Source organism: Rattus norvegicus, chromosome 16 (assembly GCF_036323735.1).
Source record: "Rattus norvegicus strain BN/NHsdMcwi chromosome 16, GRCr8, whole genome shotgun sequence".
Classification (NCBI taxonomy): Eukaryota; Metazoa; Chordata; class Mammalia; order Rodentia; family Muridae; genus Rattus; species Rattus norvegicus.
In genome coordinates this window covers 65,516,289-65,534,741 of record NC_086034.1, presented here as the reverse complement: position 1 = coordinate 65,534,741, position 18,453 = coordinate 65,516,289, and the positions used below count along the sequence as shown (strand labels likewise).

The 18,453-nt window shown below is 38.5% G+C and overlaps 1 protein-coding gene across 6 annotated transcripts in view; it reads right to left on the bottom strand.

Annotated features, from left to right (window-relative positions):
• Wrn (WRN RecQ like helicase) overlaps positions 1 to 18,453 on the bottom strand; it is a 136,400-nt gene that overhangs the window by 68,210 nt on the left and 49,737 nt on the right. For all 6 annotated transcript variants that reach the window (XR_005494933.2, XR_005494935.2, NM_001427071.1 and 3 more), the window contains 8 exons: positions 15,151 to 15,577; positions 12,866 to 12,946; positions 10,887 to 11,025; positions 9,583 to 9,658; positions 8,093 to 8,160; positions 7,756 to 7,864; positions 7,041 to 7,109; positions 4,202 to 4,284 (listed from right to left, as the gene is read on the bottom strand). Coding sequence is in view for 4 of the 6 variants with exons in the window: in NM_001427071.1 (NP_001414000.1) it covers positions 4,202 to 4,284; positions 7,041 to 7,109; positions 7,756 to 7,864; positions 8,093 to 8,160; positions 9,583 to 9,658; positions 10,887 to 11,025; positions 12,866 to 12,946; positions 15,151 to 15,577 (1,052 nt within the window). In the remaining 2 variants the exon portion in view is untranslated. The remainder of the gene's footprint in view (positions 1 to 4,201; positions 4,285 to 7,040; positions 7,110 to 7,755; positions 7,865 to 8,092; positions 8,161 to 9,582; positions 9,659 to 10,886; positions 11,026 to 12,865; positions 12,947 to 15,150; positions 15,578 to 18,453) is intronic.

The window sequence follows — 18,453 nt, the reverse complement described above, 5'->3', positions numbered from 1 at the left end:
ACAAGCCATATCGGAGTATCTGGTTCAAACATACACGTCCATAAGAGGCATAAATAACACCAGATAACATCAAATCTCATAAGTCAGAATAGGAGGCAAGACAAGAAATGAATAGAAGAGGTTTAGCATAAAGGAAATATTTACATCGTAATTCAAACAACACGCTCACCTTTCATCACTCCTCCTCAAAGACATAAATTGCTTACTATTACTTTGTCCCAAAATTATCACTTATAAAACATCTGCAATGATGTCCCTTCAAAAGAGCTGTTCTATTTCTTTTTGGCAATAGCGTTAATCTTATCTCATAGATTAGCTATCCACGGAGACAAACAGTCAGCACATTTGTACTGAGATGAAGCACACCATTATCCACGACCGAGCACATATCCTATTGCAGGAAGCCCCTCTGAAATGCCAATAACTGAAGACAAGATGACGCGCACATTGTCTGACATGAAACGGTTTGGGGAGAACTGATTCCCGCCCTGTGCAAAGGAGGTAGGAAAAAGCGACATCGCCCTCCACTCTGCCCCACGCCATACACTAAAACAAGATCAATGGTGTCTTAATGCATTTTAAAGGGTTTCGTTACATAATTACCTATCAAAACATCTTCAGACATTTCAAAGGACTGACTGCTGATGCCTTTACCCTTATCAAATTAATACTTTTAAGAGGAAAATAGCTTTTGTTATTTGCTAATGTATTCTACCAGAGGGGTGATTTAAAACACGTGCTGCGGAATTAGATTCCCTGTGTACAAAGCCGTGAGCAAGTTACAAATCTTTTCAGTTCTCAGTTTCCTCAAAACTACAACGAGGAGCTCATGAGAAGGCTCAAGGGGTAAAAGTGTGAGCACCTGAGTTCAACCCTCAGAAACCACAGAGAGAACTGACTCCACTTTTATCTGACCTCTACAAACACACTGTGGTATTACACACACACACACACACATACAATGACCACCACCGTCATAACAACCATCACCACAACACCAGCACCAGCACCAGCAGCACTGTAAGTAAAAATAATACACAGTAGGTAGTAATAGCACCTGACACTTCTTACTACTCTACGGTTAAATTAGAACACTCACATAAAATACTCAGGTAAGGCCTGGTACCCAAAAAGACCTTAATAAAGCATATGTCAATTGTTATTACTACATGGCCATTATGATTTAAAGCCCTTGTAGCACATGCATGTAATTCCAGGACGAGGAATTCTTGAGCCATGAAGAAAGTTCAAGACTTGACTGAACTATAGGAGGCCCTATCTAAATCAGAAAATTAAATCAAAGCTTTCCCAGATAACCAAAATACACTTGACCTCAAGGATCTCACAATTCAGAAGAGGAAACTAAAGAGACAAGGGGAAGTCATTGAGATTATGCGCTATAACGACATCTTCAGACTACGAGAAGGAAAAGCAAAGAAGCCAAAGTTGACTTTAAACCACTGAGTGAGTGGGGAAACTCCGGTGTCATTCGTACATGTACTCTGAATGTAGAAATTAAAAAGGCTAGATTCTAAGTGAAAGGAGTTAGAAGCCTTCAGCTGCAGGTCTGACGAGCAGTTTGTAGAGTTGAACTCTGACCTGTACACTTAGTTCAGACACGCCACTTTGAATGTCAAAGTTCAAATGTCTTCCCAGGTCCTGTACATATTTCATTTAGGCATCTGTCATTCAAGTCTCGTTCCCAAAGTTAAAAGACAATTACAACTGCACCTGGGAAGGTACCTCCATATAAAACTATGCTTGCTGTTACTGTTAGAGATCCAGACTCCTTAAAGAAATGTAACATTTACCAAAAAATGACAAATCTGATTAGTTAAATGTCAGAGTACTGTACAAATACCATCCTGAGGACATTCATTTTTGTAGGCATTTTACAGTTCCCTGCAAACAAAAGCCAGTGGGAAATATTTAAAAAATAATTTTCATTTTGCTTATCCCTTTTTCTAAATCACCCAGAGAAAATATTTTCACCTATTAAAAACAAATAATTCTGCTCTAGGGATGAAAAAACTTATACATGTTATCTGGTTTTGTTTGCTTGCTTGTGTGTATGTTTTTTAAAGCAGAAGGAAGGTCAGACTATCTGATCTTCCTGAATCATCCTAAACTGATTCAGAAGGAAGGAGGGAGGGAGGGAGGGAGGGAGGGAGGGAGGGAGGGAGGGAGGGAGGAAGGAGAATAAAGTAAACCACAATAAACAAAACATACAATGATGTCTGGGGGGAGCAAGAGGAAGTGGGTAAAACCACTTCCCTTCAGACCTAATAGCAAGCTGAATGCCTGGAACCCACGTAGTTGGAGGAGAAGACCATCTCCCCTTCTCCTTTAAGCCATCCTCTGACCTCTACACCAACACACAGAGTAAAACTAAAAGTAAATTAAACTGAATGAGGTTTGAACTCAGGCCTGGCCCATGCGAGGCAAACACAATCATTGAACTACTTCAGCTCTGCAGTCGTGACCATTTACCTCGTAAAGAGAGACAATTACTTGTCAAAAGCTTTTAATGTTTACTTACAGTAGTTATTAATTTAACATCCTTCTAAAATAAAACAAATAAACACTAAAGGTGGAATAAAATATAGTCAGAATAGAGAGTTACTGATACCCAGTTTTTAAGATATAAACATGAAATTGATCTACGAGGTACTTGGGCTTAACCCATAGTGAAAATGCTTGAAGGAACTCCTTCCAGAAATTACAAGAATGCACATTAAACTTGCTTTTCATTATAGGCAAAAACATGCCAATGAGAGCTAACGGAGAGCTTTGAGTGAAATGTTTCAGCGAAGCCTCTGTTGTGTTTGGGTTAATGAGTAGAGGTTAAGAAGTTGTTTTTTGAGATTTTTGAACCTTGAGGAAAGGCTGTCTCCGGCCAAGTCTGTACTCAGTGCTAAGAGAACTTGTAGCTGAATAAACCTTGGTCCCAAGACGCTCCTGGCAACCTGGAGTTCTTACCTTTGATTATGCATAGCCATGGTGAAAGGGACTGAGGTTTGTTTAGTCTGTCTGCTCTCTTGAGCAGCAACAAGATAACTGTGGTGGTTGAAACCTTTCCCAGCCCCCAATTAACCTTGAATAATGTCTGAATAAAGTAACTGGTGTGAGTCTTCCCAAGAAGGCCAAACCCCTCTGCTCCTTCCCAAGATGATGGCTTAGCATCTTGGTGAGCTTCTCTCTCTACTGTGGCACCTGCGAGCAGCACCCACCAATACAAGCTGATGAACAGCCCGTGGAGGAATGCTGCTTACTAGCTTGCTCCCTGTGGGTTGTTCAGCCCGTTTTGTTACAGCACCCAAGACCGCCAGATCAGGGAGAGAACCATCCACAATGGTTCATCAATCCCTAACTGAAAAAATGTTCTACAGGCTTGCCTTCATCTCGGCCTTATAGAGACATTTTCTTAACTGAGGTCCCCTCCTCTCTGACGACCCTAGCTTATATCGAGTCAACATTCAACTAGCCAGTCCAGTTACAATACTGATAAGTGAACCTATGTGAAATTACTTAACACCTAGTTCTTAAAAAAACAGCCCTACAAATTGGGAAAACAATTTAATCTGATAGGTTGGATAATTCAAATGAAGTTTTCGAGTGTGGATGGCATTTGTTTCCTTTGGAGCTCTTAGCTGAATCTGACCACACCTCCACCACCAAAAACAACAACAACAACAACAACAATAAAAACAATGTTTCAACATGAACACCATCAGAGCATTTGACTAATCTTATATTTAGATTGTCTAGGAAGTAAGCTGTTTCAACAGCATTATTCTAAAGTGTGGAGGGTGATTATTATGAACCAGAGTGGGGAACCACTACACTGATTTCTTTTAGACTCAGAATATGAAACAAGACAAATCCCAGACTCTAGGAGTCGGCGATCAGTCAACTGCACAGAACAGACAACTGTGAACACAGTAAGAGCAGAGAAATCTCAAAAGAGTTGACAGCGTGACAGGGATGCACGCGCTTGTATAAAAATGTAACATTAACCCTGGAGTCCCACCTCCATGGAATGAGGAACTATCCGGTATTACAAAGTGGGACAAACATCAAATTGGTCAGAGATTTCCTAGAGGAGCAAATGTTTGAAATAAGCCTTTAACAAAATTGGAATCTAGTCTCCAACCATGCCTGGGTTACTTTGTACTCACCAAAGTCCTATTTCATTACTTACCAATATTAGAGTCAAGTTGCTGGAGTAGGTCCAAGTTACCAGAACAGAACTCTGGAGTTATGTAGATGATCCTATATCTGCCTCTGTAAAGACAAATAAAACAGAAACAGAAATTGAAATAGAGAAAAAAAAAAAGGCAGCCAATGAGTAACAACATCATACTGATTCTAAAAACCAAAAGAATGTTATGCATACATATTCAGATTTTCACTAAATCAAGGTAAAATATAGCGATCCCTATCATGGGGCATCCAACACTAAGCTGGAATTATGAGCCAAATTATGGTTTCTAACAGTCCAGTCCCAAAACAAAATACCCAAGTTAAACGATCAAGACTTTATAAACTTTGCCTATTATCCAAAACCAATGTACCTCATGTGAGAACTAAAACCCAGACTCCGTGTTCTCTGTGGGATCCTCTCTTACAATCCCAGCTATTCTATGTACTCTGCCAACGACGACGACACTCAGTCGAAGGCAGCCCCTCGTAGGATATGATGGCCTGCTTGAGATCAACCATTCAGCACATGTCACGGGGGAAGCAGAGCTGCTTCCTCTACTTGGTGACGGACCTCTTCAGAGAGAAAACGTCACAAGAGAACACACATCCAGGAAGGTCTCCTGGACTCCTCATGCCCAGTTTTCTCAGCAGGAGCCATGTGAGACTCCTTTATCCTTAAGATAAAACTCACTCGTTGCTTAAATTATTATTGTATTTGTATTATCAATTTGGATTGCATTACCTTATTGTATTATATTTTGAATTATGTTATATATGCATATTATATATCATATATACATACGTATTATTTATATGTATGATAATTCATATTATATTGTTAGTTTGTTATTATGACAATTTTAATAAAAGAGGCTAGAAATTACTTATGATATGTCTCTACCGTATAAAAAAGAGATCAAATTAAACTTAATTTTCAATATAAAAAGTTCTTTAAGTTTTTAATTCATTCATTCCACAAATATTTTAGTATCTATTACACACTAACCATTATTAGGTATACAATACATTTTACTTTATCTCCAGGAAATATAGTTTTCTAATTATTGTAAGAAACAAAAAAATACAGTGGTAGAGCGCTTGCCTGGCAAGTGCAAGGCCCTGGGTTCGGTCCTCAGCTCCAAAAAAAAAAAAAAAAAAAAAAAAAAAAAAAAAGAAATCTGACATTACTCTACCCAGGTTTGGACTCAGTTCTCCTTCTAGGAAACTGATCTGAGACGAGGCAGTTAACTCCAGTTTAGCCCAGGTACTTAAAAATTAGCTGTTTCCTTATAGAGACAGACTCAGGACATCTCAGTTAAAAAGTGGGCATTGGAACCTTCATGGAACCAAAGAGCAGTCAGGAAGTCTAACTCAACCCTGAAAACAAAGAGCACAACCAGAGGGCTTGTAATCCAGACTTCCAGGCTTTTACTGTAGCCAGGCAAGACAGACAGGCAGATCCACAGAAGCAGATCTCAGCAAGTAGTCGGCACATGCCTACTCAGCTCGTTATTTGAGAAAGGCACAAAGGCAATCCAGTGGAGAAGAGACAACTGGAAAGCCTTATAAGGAAAAAGAAAAAACACCAATACATCACACAATATAAAAGTGTTTGCTAAAAGTAAATTATACAGCCAAACATAAAATTGTGAAATGTTTAAAGGAAAACATGCCAACTTTATAACCCAAATCTCTAAGAACAAACTAGCAACTAGACTTTATCAAACTGAAAAACTACTACTCCTCAAAAGAATTACTAAAAGAGGAAGAAAGGCCATACACTAGCAAAGCATCTGCAAAGTACATATAAATATGAGATTTCTGTCTACAATATAGAAATTGCCACCAAAACAGAATTAAAAAAACGAAAGTGTCAAGAGATTGGAACAGACACTACCACAAAGATAAACACACAGCAGTAAGGGTAAGATGCTCAACGTAATCGGTCCCTGGCAAAAGACAATTGAAAGTACAATGAGATTCATTCAGAGTGGCCAAAGCCAATGGTGGGCTAAGAAATGGCAGGGGTGGTGCTGAGCAATGGGACTCTGCCCCCGCCTCTTCTTCCCTCCCTCCCTCTTTCTCTCTCTCTTATACTCGAGCACACACACACACACACACACACACACACACACACACACACACGGTGCTGGGGATGAGAGATGGTGGAAGCGCTCTCAAAATGATTGACAGTTTCCTAAAAAGTTAAACATGAAATGAAACACCCAACGGAACTGAAAACATAAACTCAAACTGAAACTTGTAATATGAAGGTTCAGTACACTCCTGATATTACAAACTCTAAATAGGAAATCCTCAAATGCTCATCACGTACCAGATAAACAAAGTGTGGAATGTCTACACAATGAGAAATTCAGTTAAGAAAAAATTAATGAGGCCCTAGTCCTACGCAAAGATATGTAGGCAAAAGATGGACGCAAAGAGCAGAAGCATTCTTCTCAGGAGACAAGAACACTCATTGGTTATCCAGTATTGAATGGTCAGCCCTGGACACAGGCACACTAGGAACAACGTGCAAACTGAGCAGATTGCACGTGGTAATCACACGTGGTAATACATATCTATCTACATATGTCCTTGTAATGACAATTAGTGGGAAAAAACTCATGAGTCTAAGAAAGAACAAGGAAGAAGGTTTGGCAAAGTTTGGAAGGAAGAAAGAAAAGGGAGAAATGGAACTATGTTATAATTTCAAAAGCAAAGCTTTTGAAAGTATGTTTTTAAATATGGACAATTTACTCATACAATAAATAAAAATATATACAAAATTCTTTTACTTTATATACATATTACATCATCATGTGACAATTACTCACAATTTAATATCTCCTAGAATATTTTTTGGTTGTGCTGATCCAAGTAAACAGGCTGGAATGTTGGACATTCTGTAAGAGACAAATGCTCTACATGAATACACACATTAAACATATTAACTTCACTCTCAAAAAGATTCACAGTATACACTTCTCGTCTTCCTAATGTTCTTTCTTTTGTGTCTTGCTAACTTGACACATTCCTTATAAAACATAAAATTGTTTTATGTTTTATAAGGAGCCCAGACAGCAGAACAAAAAAGAATTTTGAGACAGCTAACCAGCATAAAGCCATCAGTCCTTTTAAAACCTGACCAGGGAAATCAGGTAGCCTTGAACTAGAGAACTCAAGGATGAATGCAAACTCTTCCGCTAACGCTTCTTTTGCTACTAAGAAGTCCAGTCAGGATGGTAGTACATGCTCTGTAAGCCCCAGGGCAAGGCAAGAAGACAGAGTGACACCATCCTGTATATACAGCAAGACCCTATCTCAAAAAATAAAGATAAAGAAGATCAAGCCACTTCCCAAGACATGATCCTGTGAACGGGACTCACGTTTATCACCTGGCATTTCTAGAACAGAGGGGGACACCTGGGTGGTGGGGCACTGGACTGAGGGAGAAGAGACCAGCGAGGCCTGTAGTAAGACCCTGTCTTGACATGTTCTCTCCACTTTGCTTATCAAAGGCAATGATGTAACAATAAAAGCACTACTCACTCAAGCTGGAGGACCTGGTCTTCCATTAAGGAGATAAGGGGCGAAATGACAATGCCGATCTTGCCTGTATAAACGGGCGGATACTGGAAGCACAGACTCTTTCCGTATCCTTGAATAAAAGTAACACACAAAAAAATTAAAAGAAACACTTCATGCCTTACTTCCTTCTTACCGTGTGCTGTGTAGCAGAGTAAGTGGGCTTTACGGTAATTCATGCATAAGTTTGAAAGCTTTGCCCCATCGCTCCTTCCTGTATTTTAACTTTGTGAAAGATCAAGCACTTTAAACCCTTCATGACTTTTAAATGATTAAATTATTTACTTTAAGTATAACTTACCAGTTGCCATGACGACAACATTATCTCTTCTTTCTTCTAATACTGAATGGATGACTTTCCACTGGACCCTGGAAAGTACAAAAATGTTTTATCAATAGTATCCAGTGCACAGGTTCAAATCTATTTAGGTTCTGCTCTCCGATAAATTCCTTCAGAATTTTTGAAGCTTCCTATAGAAATATATGCAAGTCCTAGAACTTTGAGAGAAAAAAACTTGATCATTTGATTACCTTCTCATTCAGACTGACTGAATAACCATGAGTTTCCATATAGTATGTGTATTTAATTTTATTACACATATCTAAAGTATAAAATAAATGTCCAGCTTTGTGCTATAGACCAAAGAGTCAGTATCTTAAATAAGTAAGATGAATGTTGTAGGTTTGAAACGAGACCTATGTAAAGTGATGGTTCAAGGAGGAATCAACTGGAGATGAGATCCTCAGCTTATACAGATGACAGTCTATCCTTATTTGAATGCTGTCTACATCAGCATGCTGCGTTAACAGAATTTACTTCTCTATACATCTATCTGTGCTCATCTGTACATAGGCTATGGTTTATTAAAAGAAGGAAAAAAAAGGTTCAATGGAATCTATTTTAAAATCTCAAAATTGGGAAAACCCTGTTTAGATTTTTACTTTCTTACTGGTCTTATTCAAGTGTACTTGTTCCTAATCAAATTTGTGTTCATCTCATTGTTTCTAATTATTGGGGTGCCCTGGTGATAGTCTGAATGAAAATGCTCCCCATAGGCTCACAAGGAGTGGCAGTATCTGAGCAGATTAGGAGGTGTGGCCTTGTTGGGCTAGGTATGGCCTTGTTGGAGGAAGTGTGTCACTGGAGGTGAGCTTCGAGGTTTCAGAAGCTCAAGCCATGACCAGTGTCTCACGCTCTCTTCCTGCTGCCTGCCAATCAAGGTGTAGAACTCTCGGCTCTGTCTCCAGCACCATGTCTGCCTGCAGGCTGCTATGCCTTCTGCCATGATGACAATGGATTGAACCTCTGAACCAGCAAGCCAGCCCCAATGAAATGTTTTCTTTTGTAAGAGTTGCTGTGGTCGTGTTGTCCCTTCACAGCAACAGAACACTGACTAAGACAGCCCTTTAGGTGTAAATAGAGTTTGAGATATTAAAACAGTAAACCATCAGCTTCTCAAACTGTTTTCTCAGAGAATCACAACAGTGTGCCTTGGGACACCCACAGAAAACAGGCAGGGAAGCATCTTTCCTCTAATTTCATACTCAATAAGAGATAGCTCGGCAGTGAGAGAGTTTTTACATAGAACCACCCAGTTAAAGAAAAAGAACTGCTTCCATCCCTATTAAAAGGACAAAGAAACTTATATAATTAATACTTCAAATAATTTCCCAGTTGCATATGATATAAATCTGGCATGTATGACTACAGTAAAATTAGGCTGCTGCTGTTAGGACATGGGAATGGGTTATTTGTAAGTACATAATATAATTAATTAAGATCACACTCACGGTTTAAAACTGCAGTGGCCGAAATAAGTCTTGAGGCAATTAATTTGCTTTGCATTGGGTTCTGGCAATAAATGGTCTTAAAAATAAATAAAATGACAAATTGACATTTATGTTCAAAAACAACCATACTATGTAAGAGAAGGAAAATGGCATTTGCTTGACTTCTCATAAAGAACAGAGTGATGGGTAACATGCCACTGTCTCCATTCTAGTCACACTGGGCTCTGAGATAACTAATGTGACACCAGGCAAATCCTCGATCACCACTAATGTCCTAGAACTGTCCTCGTGCTTCACACTTCAGCAATAATGGAAAAACGAGCATTTTATAATCAGGAAACGTGCACAAGCTAAAATCCAGAATGAAGCGAACCAAAGCAAGCAAGAGAAATGCTGATAAAAATTTCATATTGGAAGTAATTTTCAATTAATGATAAAAAATAAATTACATTAGTATCCCAAATTAAGTATACAGAAAAAATAAAATTTTCATTTAGCTGTTTAAAACTGAACCTAGCTCCCTAAATTCTGTTACCTTGATCTAATTTAGCTACCTATCCAATTTAGTTAGGTAAATATAGCTACTTAAATCTTTAGCCAAATATTTTAATTGTACCACGTGGTGGGCTATGTTAGCTCTCCCAAAGTGCCCACCACTGTCCGTCTTAAGATGCAAAGACTCACAAGCGGCCATGAAAGGAGAAAGCACGGATTCTAGATAAGCTGGCATTACACACGAGAGTACTGTCGCACATCTTAACAATCAGACGGCCACACTTCATAAAGGGAAGCAGAGGGAAACACCTCATCGGCACATTTATAAATACCTTCCACCGACAAAATGATTTTGACCTTTCCACATTTTCCCACCACAATATATAGTAAGTAGACTGAGAGTCTGACATTTTGGGAAGGCTACAAAGTGGACAAAATGACCAACAGTTTATACTTAGGTGACAATTCTATCATTTGCACACTCATTTACTATTCTATACATTTAATTTCATGGAAGGAAGTTCTCTGGCGTGGCGCCTGTATAAACCATAAGCTCCTGGCTAACAGACCGCATATACTGGTATCGTTTACAGTGGCAGTCAACATAAGCAATTAGTAACTGTTTCACCACTGTCACTGGGACTAAAGGGTACATCCACTGCAGTTCCCAAGACAACACTAAGGAATGAAACGGTTGGTTCATAGACTGATAAGTAGCTGCACGCCACCAACCTGTAAAACTTCCAAACACGGGAAAACTGGCACAAAATCAAAGTCGGGGAGAGGTGAGTCTGTTTCCTGTTCCTTACCCTCTTCTTCCTGCTCCTCTTCGAAGGCTTCCTTTCCGTCTCCATCTTCCTCCTCGGGAGGAAGGTTCACACTGCCTCCCGTTTCCAGCCATTTGGAATGAGTGGGCTCCCCCACATCGCTGTTTAGATTTTCTAAAGACTGGAAGTTTAAAGGAAATTTGAAGCAGAACACTGACAATACAGTATCTTTTTACCAAGGACAAAGGAGTGTTATTAACAAAGCCTACAATTTCGTTGCAAACTGGCAGATGTGCAAACAACAGCACAAAAGAGCATGTGTGAGCTCCTCTATGGATGTGTGCTGAGGATGGCTCCGAGGCACGAGGCCAGGATAGAGCGTGGCCAGCGAAAACAAGGTTCACTAATAGCCTATGATGGGCGGCCTCTGGGAAATGTATCATACATTTAAATTTTGCTTAATTTAACCGTTTTTTTTTTTCTTGGACTTCTATGTTTTAGAATTCTAAGTGGTCCAATGAAAAATTCTAGTGCTATTTTTAGAGTAAGTTTATTGTACATGTCAATTGCATTTTCCTGAGGAAAGATGAGGCTTACATTATGAGCAAGCAGTAACTGTACTTCGAAATTGTAAAAGACGACCCAAATAACTTCAGGAAAGACATAAAGGGGTTTGACACGGATCTTCTACCCTATTTCAAGAATATTAGTTTATTTCAAATTATCTGTAAAATTGTTACTCAGGAGTGACATAGAATATTCATTTAACCCAAGTTATCTTTACTTTTTATGAGGCCTTGTATTTTTTAGTTTGGTTTTAAGAATTTCCTTAGAAGTGTAATATTTCAATCCTATAAAAGAAAAGCGAGGGGATAAAAAGAGGTCATTATAGCTCTTTAACTCTACCAACATATCCAGAGAGCAGAGCTACGGAGTGGATAATATATGTCACAGATGCCCACAAGTATCCTACACATGGTACCACTTGAACCAGAGAAATGGATAAGTAGTAGATAGGCTGTGATTAAGCTCAGATTTCTTTTTTTTTTTTAAGATTTATTCATTTATTATATATAAGTACACTGTAGCTGTCTTCAGATACACCAGAAGAGGGCATCAGATCTCATTACAGATGGTTGTGAGCCATCATGTGGTTGCTGGGAATTGAACTCAGGACCTCTGGAAGAGCAGTCGGGGCTCTTAACCACTGAGCCATCTCTCCAGCCCAAGCTCAGATTTCTTAAACAGGAGACAGGCTCCCTGGTAAACTGTGATGTTAGCAGTGGACACCAGGGGAGAAGAGAGGCCTCAAATCTACAGTTCATTAGGAATCCCCATCCTTGTTTATCCTTATTTATCTAGAATTCAAAACTAAAGGATTAGAAAAGCACTCTCATTTCATAAAAAGAAAACTCACACTAAGCTGAAAAGGACAGGTTGAAAGGTAGACACGAAAGCATACTTTGTTCCTTTTCGTTTTTCACTTGATTCAACTAAACCGTGCTTTTCCCTACTCTCCCGGTCGGGAGGCTCCTGTCCACACAAGGTGTATGGCCCTCGATAAGCTGGAGATTGAGTGATAGAAATGCACAGATCCACACTTCAATTTTGATAACATAACACAGTAAACAGCCATGATAAAATTACATGTAATCGGGATTTAAAAACAAGAAGTAAGGAAAACCATATACTATAAGTGATCGAATTAGTAAAAAAAAAAAAAATGCAGCAAATACATGAAGAACAAGAAATCAATTTCCTGCTAGAGGGCTTGGTCACTGCCCAGATTCCAGAGAGAGGCGTACGAGGACACAGAACTCATGTGAGAACTCACCATGCTACACCCGAGGCTACTTACATATTAGGAAATGTAAATTGAAAAGATTACAGCCTAACATTGAATAATGGCAATGAACTCCATTGTGCTGGCATCTGATTTAGAACTGAATGATATTTTAATTATTAAAGTGTCCTTTATAAAAACAAAACTTGAAGTAGCTTTTTCTTATGTTCAAACCTACCTTCAGCATCTCCATTTCTAAGTCTTCATCACTTTCAATGATGTAAGAGGAGTCTTTCTCATCATCATCGGGAGATAAGTGCTTTTTAAAAAAAAAAAAATGGATTTCAAAGATTAACGTCCTGCATGATTGATTCTATACTCTCAGCTGGTTTCAGTAGAAGCATTGAGACACCTCCTCTCCTCTAACAGGCAGACGTATAAAGCATATTCATATGTCCATGGAGGAGGGAAAGGAAGAAGAGTAAGGTTTTTAAACATAATCAAAGAGAAAGAACTTAGTTTAAAAGGCAGGCAAGTTAGGTAAAGAGATTTCAAGTAGAGTGTACATGCAAAAGAAAACAAACTGCGCACTGAAGGGTCAGTCAAGGTCAAGCTGGGTCTCCTCGACTTTCCAATACGTGACAGTCTGTACAACGCTGAAAAGTCTGTACAAACCAAGACAAGTAATGGGTTTTTTCACATATATTGACTTAAAAATACCAAAAACTAATACATAATAAGTACATTACCTCTCTTTTTTTTTTTTTTTTTTTTTGGTTCTTTTTTTTCGGAGCTGGGGACGGAACCCAGGGCCTTGTGCTTCCTAGGCAAGCGCTCTACCACTGAGCTAAATCCCCAACCCCCCATTACCTTTCAATAAAGCAGTGTTTTACAAAAAAATTTGAAAAAGTACTAGATATATTACTTACTTGATCTATTGTTGATGTTTGAATATGGAGGGTCTTTACAAAAACTTAGCAATCCCAAGGAATCAAGTCCCTAACAAGAAGCGAACTACCCTTCACACACACACACACACACACACACACACACAAAATCAAGAAGAAATATGAAGAAATAACTCCCCAAATGCTTCATATTTAATTTGGTAATGGGAAAATTAAAATTAAAATTAAAATAAAATTAAAATAGCCTTAATTAACATGCTAATTTAAAGCTATTAAAATTCGGGGCTGGAGATTTAGCTCAGTGGTAGAGCGCTTGCCTAGGAAGCGCAAGGCCCTGGGTTCGGTCCCCAGCTCCGAAAAAAAGAACCAAAAAAAATAAATAAATAAAGCTATTAAAATTCATTTTTAACTGACTGAGGTTTTGATGCCTTCTAAATGCAGTTTTAAATAATAAAAATAATGATGCTAATCATTACATAATAAATTGTCAATAACTGATATAAAAGATATCAGTCAAATCAAAACAATGAGCATAATTCTCTATTATATAAAATATTAAAGTGCATATCTAATTAGAAATTTCTATAGAATTTCACATGTAAGTGAAAGACAGCGTTTTCTAAAAAGGGAGTCTGGGTCACAAAAAGTTGGAATGAGAATATTTTGAAATTGTTAAAACAATGTACATTTATATACTCAATAGAAACAACTGAAAAAAACTGCTGCAAAAGTCAAAGAATTATATATGACTGGGTTTCTAGTTCTATAATGAAATTTAGAGATTTAAACCTATACAATCTTTTCAAAATCTATAATAAAATTTGTTGTTGCAAAAAAAAAAAAAGGAAAAGAAAAAGAAAAAAACCTCAGAAATGATCAGTATCTTCAGTATTTACAAGCTAATAAGAATTCAGAAGGAAACAGGAGTTTCCTGGATCTCCAGGTCACGGTATGGATGCCTGTAAATCAAAACACCCATTCACCCTAACAAATAATTTCTACTTGAAGGAGTGAGACCTGTCCCCCAATCAAGTATGGATGAGTAAACGCTTAGGAAGAATCCCCCCAAAACTATTACCTGTCATATAAAAACATATCATATAAAAACATTAGCAGGGCTGAAGAAATGGCTCAGTGGCTAAGAGCACTGACTGTTCTTCCAGAGGTCCCGAGTTCAATTCCCAGCAACCACATGGTGGCTCACAACCATCTGTAATGGGATCTGATGCCCTCTTCTGGTGTGTCTGAAGACAGCTACAGTGTACTCATAATAAATAAATAAATAAATAAATAAATAAATAAATAAATAAATAAATAAATAAATCTTTAAAAAAAAACCATAAGCAGTAAAGCAGCAAATTCTCTCACTTACACAATTGCACTTATTCCATCTCGTGGCTCTCACAAGCTAGCGCTGCCCTCTGCATGTTTAAATAAAGTTTCACTGAAGCACACAGGCACAACTGCTTGCATGTGTCTGTGGCTGCTTTACAGCGGATAAACGGAATAGAGGCAGTGGAGACCAACGAAAAACTAAAATATTTGTTCTCTGTGCATTTGTACAACAAAGTAAGCCACCCGCTGATGAGTATATTATTCCCTCTCGATTCAGTACCTCAGAAAACTGGTGAGAAATAGCATTATGTTTTTCTTCTTTGGCTTGCTGTTCCAAATCTTGGAGGTCATATTCTGAAATACTTGGCATCAAACAAGTTCTTTCCATAACTTCTCTCAACAGACTGTCTTCCATTTCATCCTCAAATCCACCTTTTTCTTGCTTCACTTGCTTTCTGAAAACATCGACCGCCTCATGCTTCACTAAACTGTCAAGTTCTGGGTCCCATGCTTCTTCTTTAATTTTAGGAAAAGTCCTGTGTTCTCCCATTTGTTTCTCTTTCTCTCCGACAGCAGCTGAACCCTCGGATGACAGTAAATGCGAACCACCGCCTGGCTCCAGTTTAGTCCCAGTGTCTGTAGAAGCACAGATCACCTTTCTCAATGAACACAGATTTTCTGAAATGTTCTCCAATATCATAGGAACCCTAAAAAAGTCCAAGAAGCGTTACTCAGCTTTAATTTTATTCATCATAAAGATGAGTTTTAACAACTTACTGAGGAGACCCATTGGACTAAAACCGTTCCTCGTTTCCATGTGGCCGCATGTTAGTATGATTAGTGGCCAACTTGCCTGTGGGACTGGGTACTTCTCACTGTAGAAGTAGCCTTGCGTATTCATTCAGACGCAATAGTACTTGGTCCCAAACTCCTTTATGCCAGATGTCCCTTTTTCTGTCTGATAATTAATTTAATGAAATGTAACCTACATCAATAGTATATGGCCACGCAACAAAGCAAAATCTATTTCATAATATTCTGCACTAAAAACACAAGAGAAGCCAGCAAAGTTCTGCTAATACATTTTTATATGTTAATAAATTTGCTAAAAATGAAAAACTCAGGGTGTTAAAGTAAAACTCCAGAGGTAAGCCCCACCAACATATCAAGTGACATGGAAGAATGAAGGTCAGGTCTTAAAAACTATTCAGGAATCCTGTCATACAGTGAAAAGATCAAACCTGTGAACGTAGATACAGAGGAAGGAGAAGAAATCCACGCAAAGGCAGAGAAAATATTTTTAATAAACTATACAAGAAATTTCCCCCAATCTAGAGAAATGCTTTTTAAGGTATAAGAAGTATAGAGAAAACTAAATAGACAGGACCAGAAACAATAATCCTTCCCTCCAATATAATCAAAATACTAAACATACAGGAGAAAGAAAGGATATTAAAAGCTACAGGGTTTAAAGTCCAAAGAACATACAAAGGCTGGGCCACTAAAATAGCATCTAGCTTTTCAGTGGAGATTTTGAAAGCCATAAAAGACCTGAGTGAATATTCTTCAAACTCCAAAAGACCACAAATCCAGTCCAGACTATTTATACACAGCAAAACTATCCATCACAACAGACGGAGGAGAAAAAAACATTCTATGATTAAACCAACTTTAAACATTTCAATCTACCAATCCAACACTACTGAAGGTATTTGAAAGAAAACTTCAGTCTGAAGAGGTTAACCACACCCAAGAAAACGGAAGGAATGATCCAGAGGAGAAAGAAAGCCACACTTTAACCACAAAATAACAGAATCAAAAACCAAACCAAAACGAAAACAATAATGACAAATGTTCATTGGTGACTCTCAATTATCATGGTCTAAAGTCCACAAGAAAAGGACACTGAAACACTGTCTTCCAGCACAAACCTAACGTACATACGTATTGACTCCAGAGACTGTGGAAGCTGGCACAAGAATGCCAAAGGTTCAATCCAGACAAAATCCCAGTACCCCTAACCAAAAACTCTTTGCAAAAGCTGGGAATAAAACAAACAAACCAGTTTTCCCTAATTTGTGCCATTGGGTATATTAACCACACTCCAGGGCAGGCGCCAAGCTCAGAGCAGATAACCAACACAAAATGAACTCCTTGCTTTTTCTGTAGGCTTTATGTCATTTTGTTTGGGTATCCATTTTTCCTTATTGGGTTTTTTGTCTGTATTGATTTTTCTTTGATTGTTCATTGTGGATAGGGGCTCAAACCTGAAGTCTGGTGGGTAGGAAGGTGGTTAGTAAGTATCTGAAAAGGGGTGGGGGATAGGGAGAGCATAATAATATATTATATAATAATTTTAAACAAAAATTATAACCTATAGTCAAATAACGTCAATAGCTCATAAGAAAAAAAATAAAAATTCTTAGGACTTTGTATTCACATGAGTTCAAGTATACTGAATTATCACTCCACTTTAAAGAAACTAAACTTAGAAACTGGAGATAACACATTCCGAGCGCAGTGTAAATAAGAAACTGTGCAGAACTCCAAACAGCTGGACTACAGTTAATGACAACTCTGTGATGCTTGCCTGGAGGGCACGAGGCCTCCAACTCAATCCTCAGTCTAAGGAAAGAAAAACTACTTAAGTGAAGAACTTAGAGAAAGCCAAAAGAGTGTGATAAACAAAGACACATATGTTATTATGTAATAAGTGCTTTGGGCTCTGTATTCTAACTTCTCAGTATTTAAATCAATGATTTAGAAAATCAGAAATGCTCCAGTAGCTCCAGTTAATTTTTATTTTAGTGGTTCAGATCAAACTCTGCTCTTCCATGAGAAAAAAACATCAACGTCCGAGTTGTTCCACAGACTGTTCCTACACTGGGACAAGACACAGGAAAATCAAACTAGAACTGATGGGATGGTTCAGCTTCATCCTGACAGTTACCATTCATACTGGGAAAGGTATTATGCCACATGTGGTTGAATCAGGGGAAAGCTGGAGGAAGCTGAGGAGGGTGACCCTGTAGGAGGACCAGCAGTCTCAACTAACCTGGACCCCCGAGATCTCTCAGACACTGAGCCACCAACCAGGCAGCATACACCAGCTGATATGAGGCCCCCAACACATATACAGCAGAGGACTGCCGGGTCCAGGTTCAGTCAGAGAAGACACACTTAACCCTCAAGAGATTGGAGGCCCCAGGGAGTTTAGAGGTCTGGTAAGGTTGGGGTGGGGGATGGGGACATCCTCTTGGAGATTGGGATGGGGAGAAAGAGATGAGGGATGTGGAACAGTCAGAGAATGGGCTGGGAGGGGGATAAAATCCGGACTGTTAAAAAAGATAAAAGAATAGATTAAAAAAATTGTTAATCAAATTCAAAATCTGCTGCTAACTAATGAGCATGATAGGAATCCTAAGGAAGGAAATGTGCATGCTACTGTGTATATCTCTGAGTACACTCTGATGTGTGTATTAGACTTATTTTAAAACAATAAAATTTTATAAATCTTTTTATTAGTCAGGCTGGCCTTGAACTTGGGATTCTCCTGCCTCAGCCTCCTGAGTGCAGAGGTTAT